The sequence below is a fragment of the Bidens hawaiensis genome, unplaced genomic scaffold (assembly GCF_021521415.1).
Source record: "Bidens hawaiensis isolate Kalapana, Puna unplaced genomic scaffold, B.hawaiensis_p1.1 tig00002423_1, whole genome shotgun sequence".
Taxonomy (NCBI): Eukaryota; Viridiplantae; Streptophyta; class Magnoliopsida; order Asterales; family Asteraceae; genus Bidens; species Bidens hawaiensis.
In genome coordinates this window covers 1,683,257-1,702,665 of record NW_027491133.1, presented here as the reverse complement: position 1 = coordinate 1,702,665, position 19,409 = coordinate 1,683,257, and the positions used below count along the sequence as shown (strand labels likewise).

At 44.6% G+C, this 19,409-nt stretch overlaps 1 protein-coding gene across 1 annotated transcript; it reads left to right on the top strand.

Annotated features, from left to right (window-relative positions):
- Nucleotides 1-1,229: 1,229 nt before the first annotated feature.
- LOC143619228 (uncharacterized) lies at nucleotides 1,230-6,636 on the top strand. The gene is made up of 3 exons (XM_077091205.1): nucleotides 1,230-1,546; nucleotides 4,602-5,359; nucleotides 5,513-6,636. The coding sequence occupies exons 1-3, from the start codon at nucleotides 1,230-1,232 to the stop codon at nucleotides 6,634-6,636; spliced, it is 2,199 nt and encodes a 732-aa protein (XP_076947320.1).
- The last annotated feature ends 12,773 nt before the right edge of the window (nucleotides 6,637-19,409 follow it).

The window sequence follows — 19,409 nt, the reverse complement described above, 5'->3', positions numbered from 1 at the left end:
TTGACACGTGTAATTACATAGTGTCTTCTGAGCTATGATACAATTAATGTCGCGCCCCGACATGTTCCGCCGTAGGTTGGGGTGTGACAATAGACGCGATGAAATCTGAGATTAAGGCTCTTAAGGACAATGAAACTTGGGAGTTGGTTCCAAAACCAGATGGAGTAAAACCGGTTACGTGCAAGTGGGTCTACAATCTTAAGAAGAAGGCGGATGGAACAATTGATCGGTACAAAGCTCGTCTAGTAGACCGGGGTTTTTCCCAAGAATAAAGGCTTGATTATGACGAGACGTTTAGCCCCGTTGCTAAACTAACCACGGTTCGGGTCCTGCTAGCGCTCGCGACAAGTCTCGGGTGGAGTCTAGAACAAATGGACGTAAATAACGCATTCCTATATGGAGATTTAAGTCACACAATTTATATGGAACAACCTATCAGGTTCGAAGAAAAAGTACAGTTAGGTTGTGTGTGTAAATTGAAAAAGGTGCTATACAGGCTCAAGCAATCTCCGCGGGCATGGTACGGTGAAATCGGGGAGTTTCTTGAGCATTGTGGTTATAGAAGTACGGTTGTCGATGCTAGTTTGTTTGCTAAGCAAAGCGGGTCACATGTGGCGGTGGTTCTGGTCTATGTAGATGACCTGATAATATCAGGTAATTGGAAGGAAGAAACGGACCAGCTTCGAAGTAATCTGTCGACACGGTTCAAGATCAAAGATCTAGGGAAATTAAGTCATTTTTTGGGTTTGGAGATTGAATATTCCAAAACGGGTCTGGTACTACATCAAAGAAAGTATACATGTGAGTTGTTACAAAGGTTTGGATTTGGAATGCTAAACACAAAATTAGCAACAACACCTATGGATGAAAATTTTCAGTTGTATCAAGACGAAGGAAAGGAGTTGGAAAATCCGATCGAATACCGACATATTGTAGGTAGTTTAATCTACCTAACTTTAACAAGACCGGACATCGCATTCGCGGTAGGCGTCTTAAGTCGGTTCATACAACAACCTCGTCGTCCACACCTGTATGCGGCTCATCGAGTTCTAAGGTATGTGAAGAATTCAATCGGGCTAGGAGTTGAGTTTAAGATGGAGTCGAGTACCGAGTTAAACGGTTTTTGTGATGCGGATTATGCGGGAGATCCGAACACTAGAAGGTCGACAACCGGGTTTGTGTTTTTTATCGGTAAAAGCATGGTGTCTTGGTGTAGTAAGTGACAACCAATGGTGTCGTTGTCGACTACCGAGGCAGAGTATAGAGCCTCGGCAATGGCAGCTCAAGAGTTAGTTTGGTTGGTTCGACTACTTGGTGAACTTGGGCAGAAAGTTGATTACAAAGTAAAGATGTTTTGTGATAATAAGTCCGCGATCCAATTGGCCGAGAATCCTATGTTTCATGCACGTACCAAGCACATAGAAGTGCATTATCACTATATACGTGAGAAGGTGTTAAACGGTGAAATCAATTTAACGTACGTGGATACAAAAGAACAAGTAGCCGATATGTTGACTAATAGTTTGTCTAAAGTCAAAATGATGAAGTTTTGTTGAGTATGGGAATGAAGAAGGTTGGTATTGAGATGGAGTGTTAAGATTATGACAATACCACCTTAACGGGCCAAAACGGTTAGTACGGAAATAAAACGAGGGTGGTTTCGGTAATCTCTAAAGGGGTGGTTGGAGGAGATTAATAAAGTCCAAGGTTTAGTTCAAATTACTTGGAGGCCAAGTTCGTTTATAATTATCTTTTAATGTTTAGATAATTATGTTTTCTTATTTGAGTTTTAGTAGGATTAGTTTGTTGAGTAGTATAAAAGCCCATTATGTTTAGTTTATTTTCATTGTAATTCGTATCTTGTTCTGCTATTAATAAAACGATAGAGTCGATCGTCCAATCAAATCTTCTTTGTTGTGTGCTTCCAGTTTAACAAAATCTATCTAATTTTATACCTTACACCAATGTCTATTTCTTGTACGTATTTAATTATTAAATTTCACTAGTAATCACATAGAGAACATGTGTAAGATAGCAATTTTCTATTATATTTAACGGCATTTAATAAAAATCACCCTGTCTTAGCCTGACCGATCACCCCTCTCTTCCCTTTTTCCCGAAAAATCATGTATCCATCACTGATAGCTAGTGAATATGCAGGTTTACCGCAACACTATATATAATTCAAAAGCATTTGTTAAAAACTATAAATCATCTAGACGACTTGAAGCAAAAAAGCAATATTTTCTAAAAATCCAATACTTTGTCCAACTTACGTTTACTACATGTCGCTAATCAGGCCCATTATTGATCTTCACCATAGGCTGAGTCTCAAGTTCCAATTCACCTTACTTGTAGAGCTAACCACTAATAATACCTTACAAAAAGAAACATATCAACATTTTGATATTATATCATTAACAAAATATCTAACTAAAGTAATGGAAATATTAAATTTAATTCAACGTGACTATATAAATGTTTCCTTTATCAAGGTAATAATAACACTCCGGTCTCCGAAATAAGATATTAATGTATTTTTGGATGTTACAAGTTGCAACATATCACTTTACGGTCTTAACAATCTCTATAAGAATCTCTTCAGATTTGTAAGTTGCTCATTCCACATTGTCACAATGAGAAATCTTCTCCTTCTCTCCCTAATCATTCATGTCCCACACACCCGGCAACAAATCTAAAAGACAACTCCTTCATGGGCGGATCTACGGTAGTAACGGGTGGTTCCGCGGAACCACCCGAGTGTCGAAATTATAGTGTATTTATATATAGAAAATAATAAAGGAACCACCCTATAAATTATACAGGAACCATCTTAAAAACATATAAAGTGCATGCCCGGCTGGTAGTTTGTGGGTTTTGTAACCCGGAGGTCGCAAGTTCTATTCCTGTTTTTAATAGTTTTTTTTTTTTTTTTTTACTAAGTTACCCTAAGTCCCTAACTGATGTTAGCCTGTTAGGGTTTTTTATAACATAAGCAAAGCAGCTCAGCAGCTGCAGCGCCTCTGTCCACCCTCAGCCACTCCGCTCTGTCCACCCTCAGGCTGACAATATCTGAGCTCTGTTTCGCCACTTCGCATTCTTTCTTCATCTGTGAAATTACGAAGATCTTGCCATCACACGGATTTTATCACACGGATTTTATAACATAAGCAAAGCAGCTCAGCAGCTGCAGCGCCTCTGTCCACGGTCCACCCTCAGCCACTCCGCCTCTGTCCACCCTCAGCCACTCCCGCTGCCCACTGCCATGGGCGGATCTACGGTAGTAACGGGTGGTTCCGCGGAACCACCCGAGTTTCGAAATTATCGTGTATTTATATATAGAAAATAATAAAGGAACCACCCTATAAATTATACAGGAACCATCTTAAAAACATATAAAGTGCATGCCCGGCTGGTAGTTTGTGGGTTTTGTAACCCGGAGGTCGCAAGTTCTATTCCCGTTTTTAATAGTTTTTTTTTTTTACTAAGTTACCCTAAGTCCCTAACTGATGTTAGCCTGTTAGGGTTTTTTATAACATAAGCAAAGCAGCTCAGCAGCTGCAGCGCCTCTGTCCACCCTCAGCCACTCCGCTCTGTCCACCCTCAGGCTGACAATATCTGAGCTCTGTTTCGCCACTTCGCATTCTTTCTTCATCTGTGAAATTACGAAGATCTTGCCATCACACGGATTTTATCACACGGATTTTATAACATAAGCAAAGCAGCTCAGCAGCTGCAGCGCCTCTGTCCACGGTCCACCCTCAGCCACTCCGCCTCTGTCCACCCTCAGCCACTCCCGCTGCCCACTGCCCACTGACCACCGTCCACCGCCATCCCTATCAGTCTCGAATCCTCCCGGCTCCCACTTTGAAGGTAATAATTTATGTGAAATTAACTTACATCTAAGTTGGATTGGATCTTTGCATTTGCCTCAGGAGCTGGAATTGCCCAGCTCTAGGTTTTTTTATTTCCGTCAGAAGCTTAAGATTTTGAACTTACATCTATATTTTTTAATTTTTATTACACCTATTCAGAATTATAAATAATAATGAAAAAACATAACAACCTCTGCAAGCAAATGGATGAACATTTTGGTATAATTGTATATGGCATATCTAATGATAACCATCTGCATTCACCAACACTAAATAAACTTATGTGAATAAAACAAATAAAGCTCAATCAAACAACACACATTGGCAGTTACAATAAAGCCTTAATGATTATTGGTTTTAATTTGTTAGTTTGTTAGTTTTTGTTAGTTTCTTAGTTTTAAATTTGTTAGTTTGAAATTGTTGATTTGTAGGTATTTTGAATATGAAGAAATATTATCAAAGTGAACCATCGAACCTTGGATCATCATCTTCAAGTAGTAAACCATTAAAAATAAATTTGGATGATCTACCATGGGATCCTTCCGAAAGGCAACCAATTTCATCTTATCACCCAAGTCAAAAAGATGAAATTAGAAGGGCATATCTACTTAGAGGTCCATGTCAACCAACCGGGCATGATTGTCCTCTAACAAATTTTAGTGGTAAATTAAGACGCTTTAATGAGGAATGGTACACTAGTGAATTTGGAAATTGGTTGGAATATAGTGTCAAAGCGGATAAAGTGTATTGTTTGCATTGTTACTTGTTTAAGGAAAGTGGACAAAATGATGCATTTCTAAGTGAAGGATTGCGATGTTGGAATAGGTGTCGGGAGAAATTTAGCAATCATGTTGGAAAAATCAATAGTTTTCACAACAAAGCACGTAAAAAGGGGAAAGACTTACTTAACCAAGCTCAGTCTATACCTGTGGCCATTGATAAGGGAACAGATCTACATAAAAAACAATATAGAATCCGATTACATGCTTCGGCTAGACTTACCAAAGCATTGTTGAATGGTTCATTAGCTTTTCGTGGTCATGATGAGTCTGAAGAATCTCTTTACAGGGGAAATTTTATTGAGTTCTTAAAAGTGTTTGGAGAACTAAGTGAAGAAATTGGTAAGGTTATATTGGGTAATGCTCCCGGGAATAATCAAATGACGTCTCCATCAATCCAGAAAGAACTTTGTAATTGTTTTGCAGAAGAAATATTAAAGAGGATATTTGAAGAACTTAATGATGATGTCTTTTCCATATTAGTTGATGAATCGAGAGATATTTCTAAAAAAGAACAAATGGCCGTGGTTTTAAGATATGTTGATAAATTAGGATTTGTGAAGGAGCGATTTATTGGCCTTGTTCATGTTATGGAAACAACCGCGTTATCTCTTAAAGCTGCAATTGATGACCTATTTGCTCGCCACAACTTGAGTATTGGTAGAGTAAGAGGCCAAGGATATGACGGTGCAAGCAACATGTCCGGTGAGTTTAATGGTTTGAAAGCTTTAATTTTGAAAGAAAATTCTTCGGCATATTATGTTCATTGTTTTGCTCACCAACTTCAACTTGTTGTTGTGGGCCTTGCAACCAAACATTATGAGATTTACAGACTTTATAAAGAATTATCAAATTTAGTAAATGTTGTTAGTGGATCTTGTAAAAGAATATATTTGTTAAGAGAAAGTCAAAGAGAAAGTTTGGGATTGAATTCGGAAGTTGAAACCGGAAGTGGAAAGAATCAAGAGTTGTCACTTGCAAGAGCTGGGGATACACGTTGGAGTTCTCATGAAAAAACAATTCTCCGTTTGCTTACTTTATATCCTTGTGTTATTGACGTGCTTGAATATATAGAAAAATCGGGAGAGTTTTCAAATTACCAAAATGAATCACGTGGGCTTCAAGAATTCATAAAAACTTTTAATTTTGTATTTTATTTACATTTGATGAAATACATCTTGGGTGTTACTAACACATTGTGTCAAGCGCTTCAAAGAAAAGATCAAGATATGTTGAATGCAGTTAAGCTAGTTAAGTTAACTGATGAAGGCCTAAAAAGGTATCGACTTGAAGGTTTTGACTCACTTTTGGAAGATGTCACATCCTTTTGTGAAAAATATGAAATTGAAGTGGTTGATATGGAAGCCGAGTATGTTGACCCGAGATTTAAAAGAAAGAAGACCGGTATCACCAATCGTCATCATTATGTGGTTAATAATTTCAACACGGTTCTCGATATGCAAATTCAAGAGCTTGGAAGCCGCTTTAATGAGGTAACCACTAAATTGCTTACTAATATGAGTTCTTTGAGCCCGTCTTGTAATTTTAGTGCCTTTAGTAAAGTAAACTTGATAAACTTGGCCGAGATGTATCCATGTGATTTTGATTTTGATGAAAAGGAGAAGCTTGTATATGAACTTGGCCACTACATTACTAACGTGAAAGAAGATAAGCGGTTTGCCAACTTGAGTGGCTTAGGCGATCTTGCTAAAATGATGGTGAAAACAAGATTACACATTGATTATCCGTTAGTGTATCGTTTAATAAAGTTATCATTGGTTTTGCCAGTTGCAACGGCAAGTGTTGAAAGATGTTTTTCTTCAATGAAGAATGTGAAAACGGATTTGCGTAATAGGATGGGTGATGAATACATGAACGATTCTTGCATTTGTTACATTGAAAGGGAATTCCTCCAACAAGTTTCGGTTGAAGAAGTAATGCAACGATTTCAAAAGATGAAGACTCGTAGGGAACAACTATAAGAATTTTTTTTAATTCATAAAGACTATTGTATTGATATTATGTGTTTTTTAATTTCTAATGACGGTGTCTCTTTTATTATTTTATCGTATTTTTATTATGTAATGAACTTTTCCCGAACCATCGAACCGACCCGAACCTCAAACCGACCCGGAATTTTATATACCCGACTCGGTGAAATTGAAACATATAAAAGTAGTGAACCACCCAAAAAAAATTCCTGGATCCGCCACTGAACTCCTTCATGTAAATCGAGAACTTTACTATCATTGTATCATTGTATGGCGTAAACAAGTATAATTAGTACTTAAAGCAAGCCAAGCCAAGCCAAGTTGATTCGATTAATAGTTAAGTCGAGCCCGATATCTAAGCCCAATCACTATACATTTCTTGCTTTCCATAAACATAAAAAAACGCACATATCACTATCAAAATATATCTAGTAAGAAAAGTAGTAGACCAAAAGGATGAAATATAGTTCTAGACGTATAGCTCTGGTCCACTTCTCCCCTCCAATGTTGACTAGGTCCGATTCAACAGGTTTCAACTTTCAAACATAGTCGTTGGATTTGGTTTCACATGGCACGCACACAAAAACAAAACTGACAGGTTTGCTTCCATGTGTGGATTAGTTTAATATAATAATAATAATTGAAGAAACGTAGATCGACTCACTGGTGGACGATCAACTTTCCTCGGGTGTGATTATGCTATTTCACCGATGGATCTCTGGGATCTGGATTCTTCGACCTACAAAATGAACAGCACCGTCAACTTACCCCTCAGAAAGGGACAGAGGGGTCCTCTTTGGGGTAACCCTCCGGTGTGAGAATAAGTGTTTGTAGGAGAAGATAATAATATGAGAGTAAGGAAATTGGAGAGTATTGCTTAATATAGCTGAATACTGTGTAATTGAGTGTCCTCCTCCTTGTGGAGTTGATGTGGTATTTATAGTGCTAGGGTTTCCACTGATTGGGCTCAGACCCAGTTAGGGCCTTGTTGGCCTCCTCCAATTGCTTTGCGCCACGTGTCCTTGGGGACACCTGGTGCTTTTTCATTGGTTATAATCACGTGGTAGCACATGGGTTATGCTGAGTTGTCCACCTTTCATTGGCAGCTGTCAACATCAGCATATTCTTATTCCTTAAAAAGATACCTTCTAGAAGGTTGTCTGACGTGCACAATCAAGGTTGCCCTAATCCTGATTTGGATAAGGACGAGGTTGATTATGTGCATGTGTGATACGAGCCTATCCTGAGGATGCGCGAGGTCTTCTCTTTATTCTCACGCGCAGATGTTTCATGCGCAGATGTGATATGCACAAGCATGTGATATGCGCCACGCGCGGATGCGCCACGCGCAGATGTGATATGCGTGAGCATATGTGGTGCGTGAGCATATGTGATGCATGAGCATATGTGATGCCTGAGCATGTGATGCATGAGCATATGTGATATGCGTGAGCATATGTGATATGCGCCATGCGCATAGGTTTTGGCTTTGTGCCTTTATAATATCTTGATTTCAAGCCTCTTGTCTATATCTTGTGGGTTGACCCGCCTCGCTCGGTGTTGAGGCGGGTACATACCTCTTCAAGCCCCCCCAGTCTAATGTTTGTCTTGTCTCGCGCGAGCGAGGTAAGATAGATATTAGACTTAATAGGTTGCTCTTTTAATAGGGTTTGTCTTTTCTTTTTATTACTCATCGGTGCGCGAAATTCTATCCTTTTGGTTGAAAACGAATCGTCCCTGTACGTGGTTGGTTGTTGCTGACATGCGTCAGTGATGGAGACGTGTCAGACCTTTCGTGTGCTCGAGGTGCTACAGTTGCCTTTCATGTCCCCTCACATAGTGTCAGGAACACGTGTCGCGCTCGCGTTGGTCCGTACCTGCGAGTGGTGGCGCGTGAACTCTGGCAGCACCTGTATCGTTTCTTTTCGTGTCCCCTCACACAGTGTCAGGGACACGTGTCGCGCTCGCGTTGGCTTACACCTGCGAGTGGGGGCGCGTGAAGTCCGATCAGTACCAAATTTTCTCTCTCCTGGGCCTATAAAAGCAAGCCCTTAGAGTTTTTATTCTTCATCTTCTTTGTTGTTTATTCGAAGCTTTCCTTTCTTTCATTCTTTTCCGATTACCTGTCTTCTGCTTCCGGATCTCTGTTCTTCAGAAGCATCCTTTGTCTGTTTTTACAGTTGTATGTCTGATAGCTCAGACAACACAATCTCCCCTATCCATCGCCGTGTGAAATCGTTAGTGATGTCTACGTTGAAGAAGACCGGCAAGGGGAAGAGGGCTGCTGAGGCCTCATCGGAGGAGGTAGGGAGGACTAAGGCAGTGAAGAAGTGGGATGAGATCCCCTGCAAACTGAGGCAGGCCGATTTTGACAGCCTTATCGCCTCTCAGGGTTTTCTCCCTGAGTATGGCTGCATGCTGCCGGCGGCCGGGCAAACGGCGGCGGACCCGCCTACCGGCTATATATCCCTTTACTGCCATTTTTTCACCCACTGCAACCTTCGTCTCCCGATGACAAGGTTTGTGGGTGCGGTGCTTAGGTTTTATGGGATTCATATATCCCAAGTCCATCCGTTTGGACTCGTGCGTATGACTCATTTTGAGTTCATGTGCAAATCTCAGCGCGAGGAGCCCACCCCTCGGCGCTTTCAGTTTTTTTATAAGCCCAAGATCCAAGATTCTTGGTTCTCATTTATTCCTCGCAGTCAGAAGGTCAAGTGCTGCACTGTTTCATTCAAGAGCCTTCATGACTGGTCTGAGAGATTTTTCTATATCAGGGCTGGTGTGATCCCCATCCGCATGACCATGCGCGCGATCTCTTCTGCGCCTGCGGATGTGGGTGTCTTCAAGAACCCAACTGGCGCCTGGGTTAAAAAGTTGACTGCCGAACCATCCCCCGCCAAGAACATTTGCGAGGAGGCGCTGGTGGGGGTTGGTATGAGCAGGAGGTGGGCCGACAGCGCGACTGAGCCCGTTATCCAAGTTGACGGCTTGTGTAAGTTAATCTCATTGCCTTACTTCTGCGCGAATATAATTCGTTTTGCTGATATCATTTGACTTGTTTTGTGCAGTCAGCAAGGAGTATGTCCACGCCGCCTATGATGAGCATATGGAGGGTGGCTCCGTCACGCTGGGTGCTGGGGAGGTTAGCTTCCCCGATCGCTTCGATGACTTGTTCATCCCTGTTGATCTGGGATTTCTCTTTGACAGCGATGCGCCTGGTAAGCCTTTGTACTTATGCTTATGCCTTTATAATACCAGATTTGGCTAACCTTTCTGTTGCGTGTATTGTAGACGCGCTTGAGAACTACGAGCTGGAGCTCGCGGAAGAGGAGGAGGAAGAGGAGGCGCCCCAACTAAAGCGTAAAGCTAAAGGGAAAACTGGCGCAGGGGCCAGTAAGAAACAGAAGAAAGATGATGCCCCTGTTGTTCAGGATCCTCCTACTCAGGCAAAGGGACTTGAGAAGACCCAGGTGTTTACCACCAAGTTTTCCTTGTCTTCCCTGCCTCAAAAAGTGGGCAGACCTCCTGTCCATACGAGGTATGGTGCCGCTACCTCCTCCCTTCGCGCGGCGGAAAAGGGAAGCGGCGTTGCGCCTGCCGTTTCCTCTCCGACAGGTATACTTTGCTTATCCTTTATGGTTCTATGAGCGCGATTCTGATAGAATTACTAATGAATCCTTGCTCACTTAAATGTTTGTAGAGCCGGCGACCTTGGTGGACCAACCTCAGGCGCAACAAGGTGCCGAGCCTGCGCCGGAGGTCGCTTCGAAGTCCCCTGTTTTACCCTCAAAAAAGGGGAGAATGGACTTCATGGCGATGTTTGCCTCGCGAACGGAGTTGCGCCAAGGTATGTATTGCGCTTTTATTTTCTGACTTTTTTCTTTTAGATCAAGTCATGAACCATTTCTTTTTGTTGATTTTTTCATAGGAGTCATTGCTGGCGTACAAGCTGCTGGCGGCACTCCTGGCGCCGGTGCCAGCGCCGTTGGTTCTGCTCCTGCTCCTGCAAGCACTGAATCTCCCCTCATCGGGATTACTAAGGAGCAGGAGGCCGTTTTACGCGCCGACCTGGCGGCGTCGAGACCTCCCTCACCTCCTCCTGCGCACAGCCCTCCTCGCGAGACTGATTTTGGTTCTATATCGCAGGAGAAAAGGCCTGTTTCAGAGGAGGATGAGGAGTTTGAAGTTGAAGACTCCGACGGCGGCCGCGCCAGCCCTGCAGCGCCACGAGATTTTCTGGCGCAGCCTTCTCGTGGGGCTGGCGCTGACTTTTCTGCTTCATCCCCGCAGGTATAGGTTCGTTTTTGCTCCGCTGCGCGGACTTCCATATTAGTGTTTTGATGACTTAGATCATTACTTTGTGTTTGCAGGAAGCCGATCACATTTACCGCCCGAGATGGAACATTACTGAGGACAGCTCATTTCAGTCCATGGGTGTGTGTGAGGACTTCTGGGCTCATTCTGTGCCTCTAGCTGAAAGGAGGTTTCAGGAGGGCCGCGCTCGCGATGACTTGCTCAACGATCATCTGTTTGCTGGGTCGGCTTTCTTTGCTGCCTCCCAAGAGCTTCGCTATGATTACGTAAAGGTACGTGATGCTCTTGCGGAAGCCAAGCAAGAGGCTAAAGTGTCTGCTTGGCATCTTTCTGATGCTCGAGAGAGAGCTGAGAAGCTCCAAGCAGAGCTCAGTGAGAACAGAGCAAGTGCCAACACCGCCTTCGTGAAGCGCGGGCATGAGCTACAGGCTGCGCGGGAAAAGCTACAGGCTTCCGAGGCGGACGCGGCCAAGTACGCGCGTAGAGTGCGCGACTTGGAGCTGGACGCGGAGGCGCATGACCAAGCTCTTGTCCAGTCTATAACTGACAAATCATCACTGGAGAGTGAGGTTGCGCGCCTGAAGAAGGAGCTGGCTGCCGCGCAGGCCGAGAAAGATGAAGCCTTGGCGACGGCAGCGTCTAGCCAGGAAGCACTCGAGCTTGCGCGAGCGGAAAAGGAAGAAGCCTTGGCGGCAGCAGCGTCCGACAAAGAGGAGCTGAAACAGACTAAGGAAACTGTTGAGTTGTTAAACTCTTAGATTCCTGCTCTTGAGACGTCTGTTGCTTCCCTCGCGCAGGATCGCCAATGGCTAATCTCACAGGGTATGACTCGTTGCGCTTTCGCGATGAAATACTCAGACGAGTTTCAGGCCCTTGTGATGGATTGCAACGCTGCCGCGCGCTTGGTGGGTCGAGCTGAAGGGTTTAAGGATGGCTATGAATATGGCATGCTAAAGAAGAACCCATCCGACTACCCTTATCAGAGCGACGTTGCCTGCGCGGACATGGCCGCGATGGGGGAGAAGTATTTGAATACTCCCATTCCCATCCTTGCGCAGGTATTTTAATCTTAATGAGATTACCTTGACTTATTTTCCAAGTCTTTTTGTACTCATATTTTTCCTTATGATTTGCAGATATCCGCGCTTGCTGACCAGCCCGATCTCGGCGCGCTAAAGAAATTACTTGACGAGTGCGAAGGGGCTGGTGGCGGCGATGATGGCGCGGGGAATGCTGCCCCTGCTAGCGGCTCTGGCGTGGCCAAAGGATCCGCTCCTGACACTATTGTGATAGAAGAATCCATTCAGGACGAACAACTTGACTATGGTCAGTTTGGAGATGACGAGGAGCGAGCTGCGCCAGGTGCTGAGGGCGGTGATGAGGACTATGAAGAGGCTGACGTCGATGTGGAGACTTGAGAAGCCCTTCATGTTTTTTATTTTTATTTGTAATTTGTATCTCATCATCTTGTAAACTTGTAAATTTCAATGCTTTGGAATGAAATTTTGTTTTACCCTTCTTCGCATCTTGCGCATTCCCCATTCATCTCTTTATATTGCATGTTTGCTTGTTGAATATAAGATATGCTTGCACGTTGAAATAAGAACAAGGTTGTAAGGAAATTATTATACTTAATCCTTGTCATATTGTATGTGATTTTTCCATATCTTGATTATGTTGACACGTGCCTTGGCGCTTTCATTATTCCTCTTTTGCGCGACGTTATCTCGCATTTATTATATGGAATTATGAGTTTTTTAGCCTTCACGTGTTAGTATGTGTTACTCAGATATCCATTACAATTTCATGCGCGACCTCGACCTGAGACCTTAACAACTATGTTTTGGCAATTGCTTTGCCTTAGTTGTACTTAGGTATTTTTATGGTCAGGCTGCGCAGTATGTAGGATGGATGTTGTGAGTGATTTGAGCTAAGGCTCACATTATTGGGCTAAGGCCCTGAGCTAAGGCTCATATTATTGGGCTAAGGCCATGACGTTTTAGAGTTAAGACTCGTTAACGCGTTTGAGCTTGAAGCTCGCGCATGTATGTTTTACTTCGTTTTATTTCGTTTTGATGTCAATACAATGTTGTCATATTGCTCAAAATTAATAAAGGGAAGTGTGAAACATGTATGCAAAAGTTAATAGAATCCACATTAAGAGAAGATAGCGCGTATCATTATTCATAATGGCTTAAAAAGCCTTGATTACAAACTTGACAATTTTTACATGAAACATTTTCTAAGTTGTGCCGCGTTCCATGCGCGCGGGATCTTCTTTCCATTCAAATCTTTTAAAGCGTATGCGCCTTTTCCCAATTCTTCCGAGACTTGATAAGGTCCCTCCCAATTGGGGGACATCTTTCCCGGTGGTATCGCGCGGCTAGCTTCATTATTTCGAAGGACAAAATCATTCTTCTTGAAGTGGCATTCTTTTACGCGCTGATTGTAATATTTTTCCAGTTTTTTCTTGTACTTGGCTTCGCTGATGATAGCCGCCTCTCTGCGCCCTTCAAGTAAGTTGAGATCCAACCTCCTTTCGCGCTCGTTATCAATCTTGTTCATCATGAGCACTCTATGGGATGGGCATCCAATTTCTGCTGGAATCATAGCCTCCGTTCCATAGGTTAGGCTAAACGGGGATTCGCCATTGCTGGTTTTGCTTAATGTCCTGTGTGCCCACAGGACATTAGGTAGCTCTTCGACCCAAGAATGGGATTCTCCCTCCAACCTTTTCTTCAGCCCATTTAACAAGCTTTGATTCGCGCGCTCCACTTGGCCATTCCCCTGAGGGTGGTATACCGAAGTGAAGATTTGGTTGATGCGCAATTCCTTGAGCCAGTTGGATATCTTCCTGTCAGTGAGTTGTTTGCCATTATCGCTCACAATTTCCATGGGCAAGCCAAAACGGCATATGATGTGGCTCCAGATAAACTGCTTCATCGCTTCGGCTGTGATTTTTGCTAGTGGCTTGGCTTCAACCCATTTTGTAAAATAGTCTACTGCCACTACCAAAAATTTTACTCGCCCTTGCGCTTGCGGTAGGGGACCCACAATATCGATTGCCCATTTGTGGAAAGGCCATGCGGAGGTCACCGGAATCAAGTTGTTCTTTGGCCGCATGGTGTTTGGCGCATAGCTCTGACATGCTTTGCATTTTTGGATCTCTTTTAAAGCGTCCAAGTACATGCCTGGCCAATAGTAGCCTGCGCTCATTGCCTTGGCAACCACCATGCGCGGGCCAGCATGTATTCCACAGATTCCTTCGTGTATCTCTCTGATCACATAGCTTGCTTCCTCAGCATCTAGGCATTTCATGAGCGGTCCCAGATAAGAGCGTCGATATAATGTACCATCAAGCAGTTCATAGTTCTGCGACTTGTGTCTTATCTTCCTCGCCTGTGCGCGATCGTCCGGTACTTTTCCCTCCTTCAAGAATTCCATTACTGGAGTTATCCATGATGAAGGGGTTGTATGAGTTACAAGGACAGACTTCGCTCCCACCGACGGGTTGCTCATTACTTCTACCCTGACATCTTTGCCAAAGTGATCGAAGCTGGTTGATGCCATCTTGCTCAGCGCTTCAGCAGATTTGTTTTCACTGCGCGGAATATGAATGATTCTGAAGCAGTCAAATTGCTCGATGAGCTTTTTCGCCTGCTCTAGATACAGAGGCATGGTGTTCTCCTTGGCATCATAAAGGCCATTGACCTGTGCTGCTACCAAGTATGAATCAACATGGGCCTCTAGCTTTTTAACTCCGAATTTGTGCGCGATGCGCAGGCCAGCCAGCAGGGCTTCATACTCAGCTTCATTGTTGGTGCTCTTGAAGTCCAACCTGATGGCGTAAGTATATTCCTGATTCTCTGGATCCACCAGCTTGAGGCCTGCGTCGGATCCTTCGTTGTTTGAAGCTCCGTTGGTGAATAATCTCCACACATTTTCTTCATCATTGGCTCGCGGAGGGTCTACCTCGCGCTGAGCCTCTTCAATTTTTCCTTCGGGGACTTCTGCAATGAAATCAGCCAAGACTTGTCCCTTTATTGCTGGACGGGGCTTATAGGCGATCGTGTGCTCTCCTAATTCCAGCGCCCATTTTGTTAGCCTTCCCGAGAGCGCGGGGCGCCGCAAGACTTGCTGGATGTTGTAACCAGTCAGAACTTCAATGGGATGACCATTGAAATATCTATGAAGCTTGCGCGACGCGTGTGTTAGTGACAAAACTAACTTTTCCATGATGGAGTAGCGCGTCTCGGGATCTGTCAGCACCCGACTCACATAGTATATTGGCGTTTGGATTCCCTTGCGATCCACCAACAATACTGCGCCGATGGCGCGCTCTCCTGCTGATAGGTACAATGTCAAAATTTCACCAGGAAGTGGAGCTGTGAGCGCGGGCAGATTTATCAAACACTCTTTTATCTCACTGAAAGCTTGCTCGGCCTCAGGAGTCCATTTGAATTGGCTTTTCTTTAAGCAATTTCTCAATGTGTTGACAAATGGGGTAGATTTGCTTGCATGGTTCGCTAGGAACCTGTTGATTGATACCAACCTACCATTCAGCTTCTGGACTTCTTTCATGGTGGATGGCGAGGGCATGTCAAGGATGGCCTCCACCTTCTCAGGGTTCACCTTGAAACCATCCTTGGTGACCATTACACCTAGAAATTTTCCCTCTTGTACGCCGAAAGTGCATTTGCTCGGATTGAGCTTCATGTTAACTTCCTTTAGGCGCCCAAGGGTTTCTTCGATGTCTTTGAGCATTTGTTTTTCCTCCCTGCTTTTGATCACCAAATCATCCACATAGACTTCTAGGTTTCTTCCGATTTGCTCGCTGAAAACGGCATCCATAAGTCTTTGGTAGGTGGCTCCCGCATTCTTCAAACCAAAGGGCATTTTTGTGTAACAAAAAACACCCTTGTCGGTTCTGAAGGCGGTCTTGTCCTCATCTTGTGGTGCCATTTGAATCTGGTGATAGCCCTTGTAGGCATCCAGGAAACATTTGAGCTTGAATGGCGCCACGGAGTCCACCTTTGCGTCGATGTTTGGGAGGGGGTAACAATCTTTTGGGCATGCTTTGTTGAGGTCCTTGAAGTCAATGCACATCCTCCACGACCCGTTACTTTTCTTTACCATCACAGGATTGGCTACCCATGTCTGGTATCGTATCGGGCGGATGATGTTTGCGCGCAATAGATCCTCAACTTGCTCATTCATGGCCCTCGCCTTCTCATCCCCCATGACTCTCTTCTTTTAAGCAATTGGCTCTACAGACTTGAACGTGTTGAGAGAATGTTGTGCCAGGTCTCGCGGAACCCCAGTCATATCAGAGTGTTGCCACGCGAAGACCGACATATATGATGTGAGCAATCTTTTCATTCTCAACCTCGTGTCGTCTGATATCGTAGCGCCAATTGTGATTGTCTGCTCCGGGAATTTTGGGTTGAGAATCCATTCCTCTGGTGCGTTGTCTGCCATTGGAAGTTTCATTCTCCCTTCCCGCGGAGTACTTGTCACTGCACACAAATGATCTCGGTATACAAAAGTTACACCTGCTGGTGTTGGGAACCCCAACGCGCCGTGCGCTGGCGACGGTATGGCGTTGAATTGGGCAATCGTTCCCTACCCAAGATCATATTGTGGCATGAAGTGGTGGGCAAGACCAAGAAGCTGACAATTTCGGCTCGCTTGTGTTTCTCATCCCCCATAGTTAGTTCAAATTGTATTTGACCTAGGGGATGAATGATTTCATTTGAAACACCAGAGATTGGTGCATTCACAATTTCAAGCCTTGCTTGGTCTGCTGGATCCAACTTCCTGAAACATTGCTCATACATGATGTCTGATTCGCTGCCAGTGTCCACCAGGACTTTTGACACTTCATAATGAGCAATGTGTGTAGTGATGACAAGAGGACTGCTGATGGAAGGGCCTCCCCTGATTCTTGGGAAGATTACTTGTTGCTCGCGCCAATCTCCTTGGATTTGCGCGCTTCTCTTTCTTGATCCTTGCCCTTGCCTTCCTCCCTCGGCTACACAGATTCTTTTGAACTTTTTATTGGCAGAGGCTCCTTCTGGTTGCTCATTTTCTGGTCTTGAGTTTTTCACCAGGTGAGCCAGCTTGCCTGATTTTACATCTTTTTCAATTGCATCCTTCAAGTGGTGGCATGCATCAGTGTTGTGTCCTGTGGACTTGTGAAACTCACAATACTTGCCACTGTTTGATGGTCCCTTGTGGTGTAGTGGCTTGGGGCTTTTGAACTGGACATTCTCAGTGCTTAACACTTGTGAAGGCGTTTTAGTGAGGGGAGTCCATATTCTTGGCAGAGGTCTGTTAGGATCTCTGCCGCCTTCCGTCTTGTCACCCTCCCCGCGATTACGAACGTCTTTTTGGGGCTGGGGTGAGCTTGGTTGCGCCTGCTTTTCTGCGGAAGAAAAACTGGTTGATTGCAACCTGGACCATACAGAGTTCTGTTTGCCCCTTCTTTCGTTGTTGCGCGGTGCCTCTGCTTGATGCCCTCTTTCTCTCGCTCTATCTTGGGCAATTTGTTTTTCATTTCTCGCGAAGACTCGCGATGCTTCCATTAGCTTGGCCCAAGTGGTGGGCATGCCATCTCTGCTCACGAGAGCTCGGCGGAGTTGATCACTGCGCGCGCCTTGTATAAAGGCCACGCGCAATAGTTGCTCAGTGATACCTCCGATTGCCAGAGACTCCTGATTGAAACGAGTTATGTAGTCTTCGATCGTTTCATCATTCCTGCGCACGCAGTGCATGATGTCATCAGGGTCGCGCGTGTGTCTGCGCTGTTGTACGAAGTGAGCTTGGAACTTTTCCAATAGTTCCTCGAACCCATCGATTTGCCCAGTAGGCAAGCTCTCGAACCAGACACGTGCCGCGCCCGTTAGGCATCGAGCAAACATGTGACACCATGTTGGCATCGTCCAGCTTTCTAGGTTTCCAGTGTTGTAAAAACCTTGTAAGAAATCGTCTGGATCTGTTGTGCCGTCGTATTTGCCCAAACCACTTGGCATCTTGGTTTTGTGCTGAATGGGGGCCTTCGCGATGCGCTCAGTGAATTTTGAATGTTTCACTAAGATGGCTGGCCTGTACGGTGTGGTTACGTCCACTTGCCCTCTCACTGGTGGGCTGTACGGTGCGTGCAGATCCAGATCGGCTCTGGCTCCAGGCGCCATGTTCATTTGCGCGCGGGGCTGTGAGCCTCCTGCATGAGTATCTCGCGTCCTCCTGACGCTGTGCACTTCTTCATCACTAAACTCAGCGTGTTCAGTGTGAACAGAGTGACCCTCTTCCGGCGCGCGCCCCCTTCTTGTTCCATGAACAGTTTGCTTATCAAACGCTTGCCTTTGTGTTTTGTGTTTGACCAGCTCATTGTACTTGTCCATTAGACGCCGTTGCTCGTTTATGAGCCATTCTTTAGGGTCATTTGTTTCATCTTCTGGACCCATTGGTCCTTTTTGTTTCGCGCCGGCAAGATTTTGTAACGTGAGATCGTCTGGAGGAGTTTCAGTCTGGCCATGAGGAGTTGTGATGAAGGGACGGTTACTGGTGGTGCGCGTAGAATCACGCGGCACCCTCAGAAACTGCTGTCCCTCATTAACATCCTCACGTTCAATATCCTCCAGAACTTGATCAACGTTACGAACGCCAGAAACCATGGTGAAAATTTTTTTTAGAGATCTGATGAGATTTTGTTGCCGTTGTAACAGGTGATGGCGCCAATGAAGAAACGTAGATCGACTCACTGGTGGACGATCAACTTTCCTCGGGTGTGATTATGCTATTTCACCGATGGATCTCTGGGATCTGGATTCTTCGACCTACAAAATGAACAGCACCGTCAACTTACCCCTCAGAAAGGGACAGAGGGGTCCTCTTTGGGGTAACCCTCCGGTGTGAGAATAAGTGTTTGTAGGAGAAGATAATAATATGAGAGTAAGGAAATTGGAGAGTATTGCTTAATATAGCTGAATACTGTGTAATTGAGTGTCCTCCTCCTTGTGGAGTTGATGTGGTATTTATAGTGCTAGGGTTTCCACTGATTGGGCTCAGACCCAGTTAGGGCCTTGTTGGCCTCCTCCAATTGCTTTGCGCCACGTGTCCTTGGGGACACCTGGTGCTTTTTCATTGGTTATAATCACGTGGTAGCACATGGGTTATGCTGAGTTGTCCACCTTTCATTGGCAGCTGTCAACATCAGCATATTCTTATTCCTTAAAAAGATACCTTCTGGAAGGTTGTCTGACGTGCACAATCAAGGTTGCCCTAATCCTGATTTGGATAAGGACGAGGTTGATTATGTGCATGTGTGATACGCGCCTATCCTGAGGATGCGCGAGGTCTTCTCTTTATTCTCACGCGCAGATGTTTCATGCGCAGATGTGATATGCACAAGCATGTGATATGCGCCACGCGCGGATGCGCCACGC

Excerpts from the sequence above, each read along its gene's own strand:
- LOC143619228 (XM_077091205.1), top strand. The coding sequence starts at position 1,230 with ATGGTGTCGTTGTCGACTACCGAGGCAGAGTATAGAGCCTCGGCAATG. Across the intron at positions 1,547-4,601 it reads TCTAAAGTCAAAATGATGAA|TGTCAAAGCGGATAAAGTGT; the intron begins GTTTTGTTGAGT and ends GTTGGAATATAG. Across the intron at positions 5,360-5,512 it reads CGGTGCAAGCAACATGTCCG|TAAATGTTGTTAGTGGATCT; the intron begins GTGAGTTTAATG and ends TATCAAATTTAG.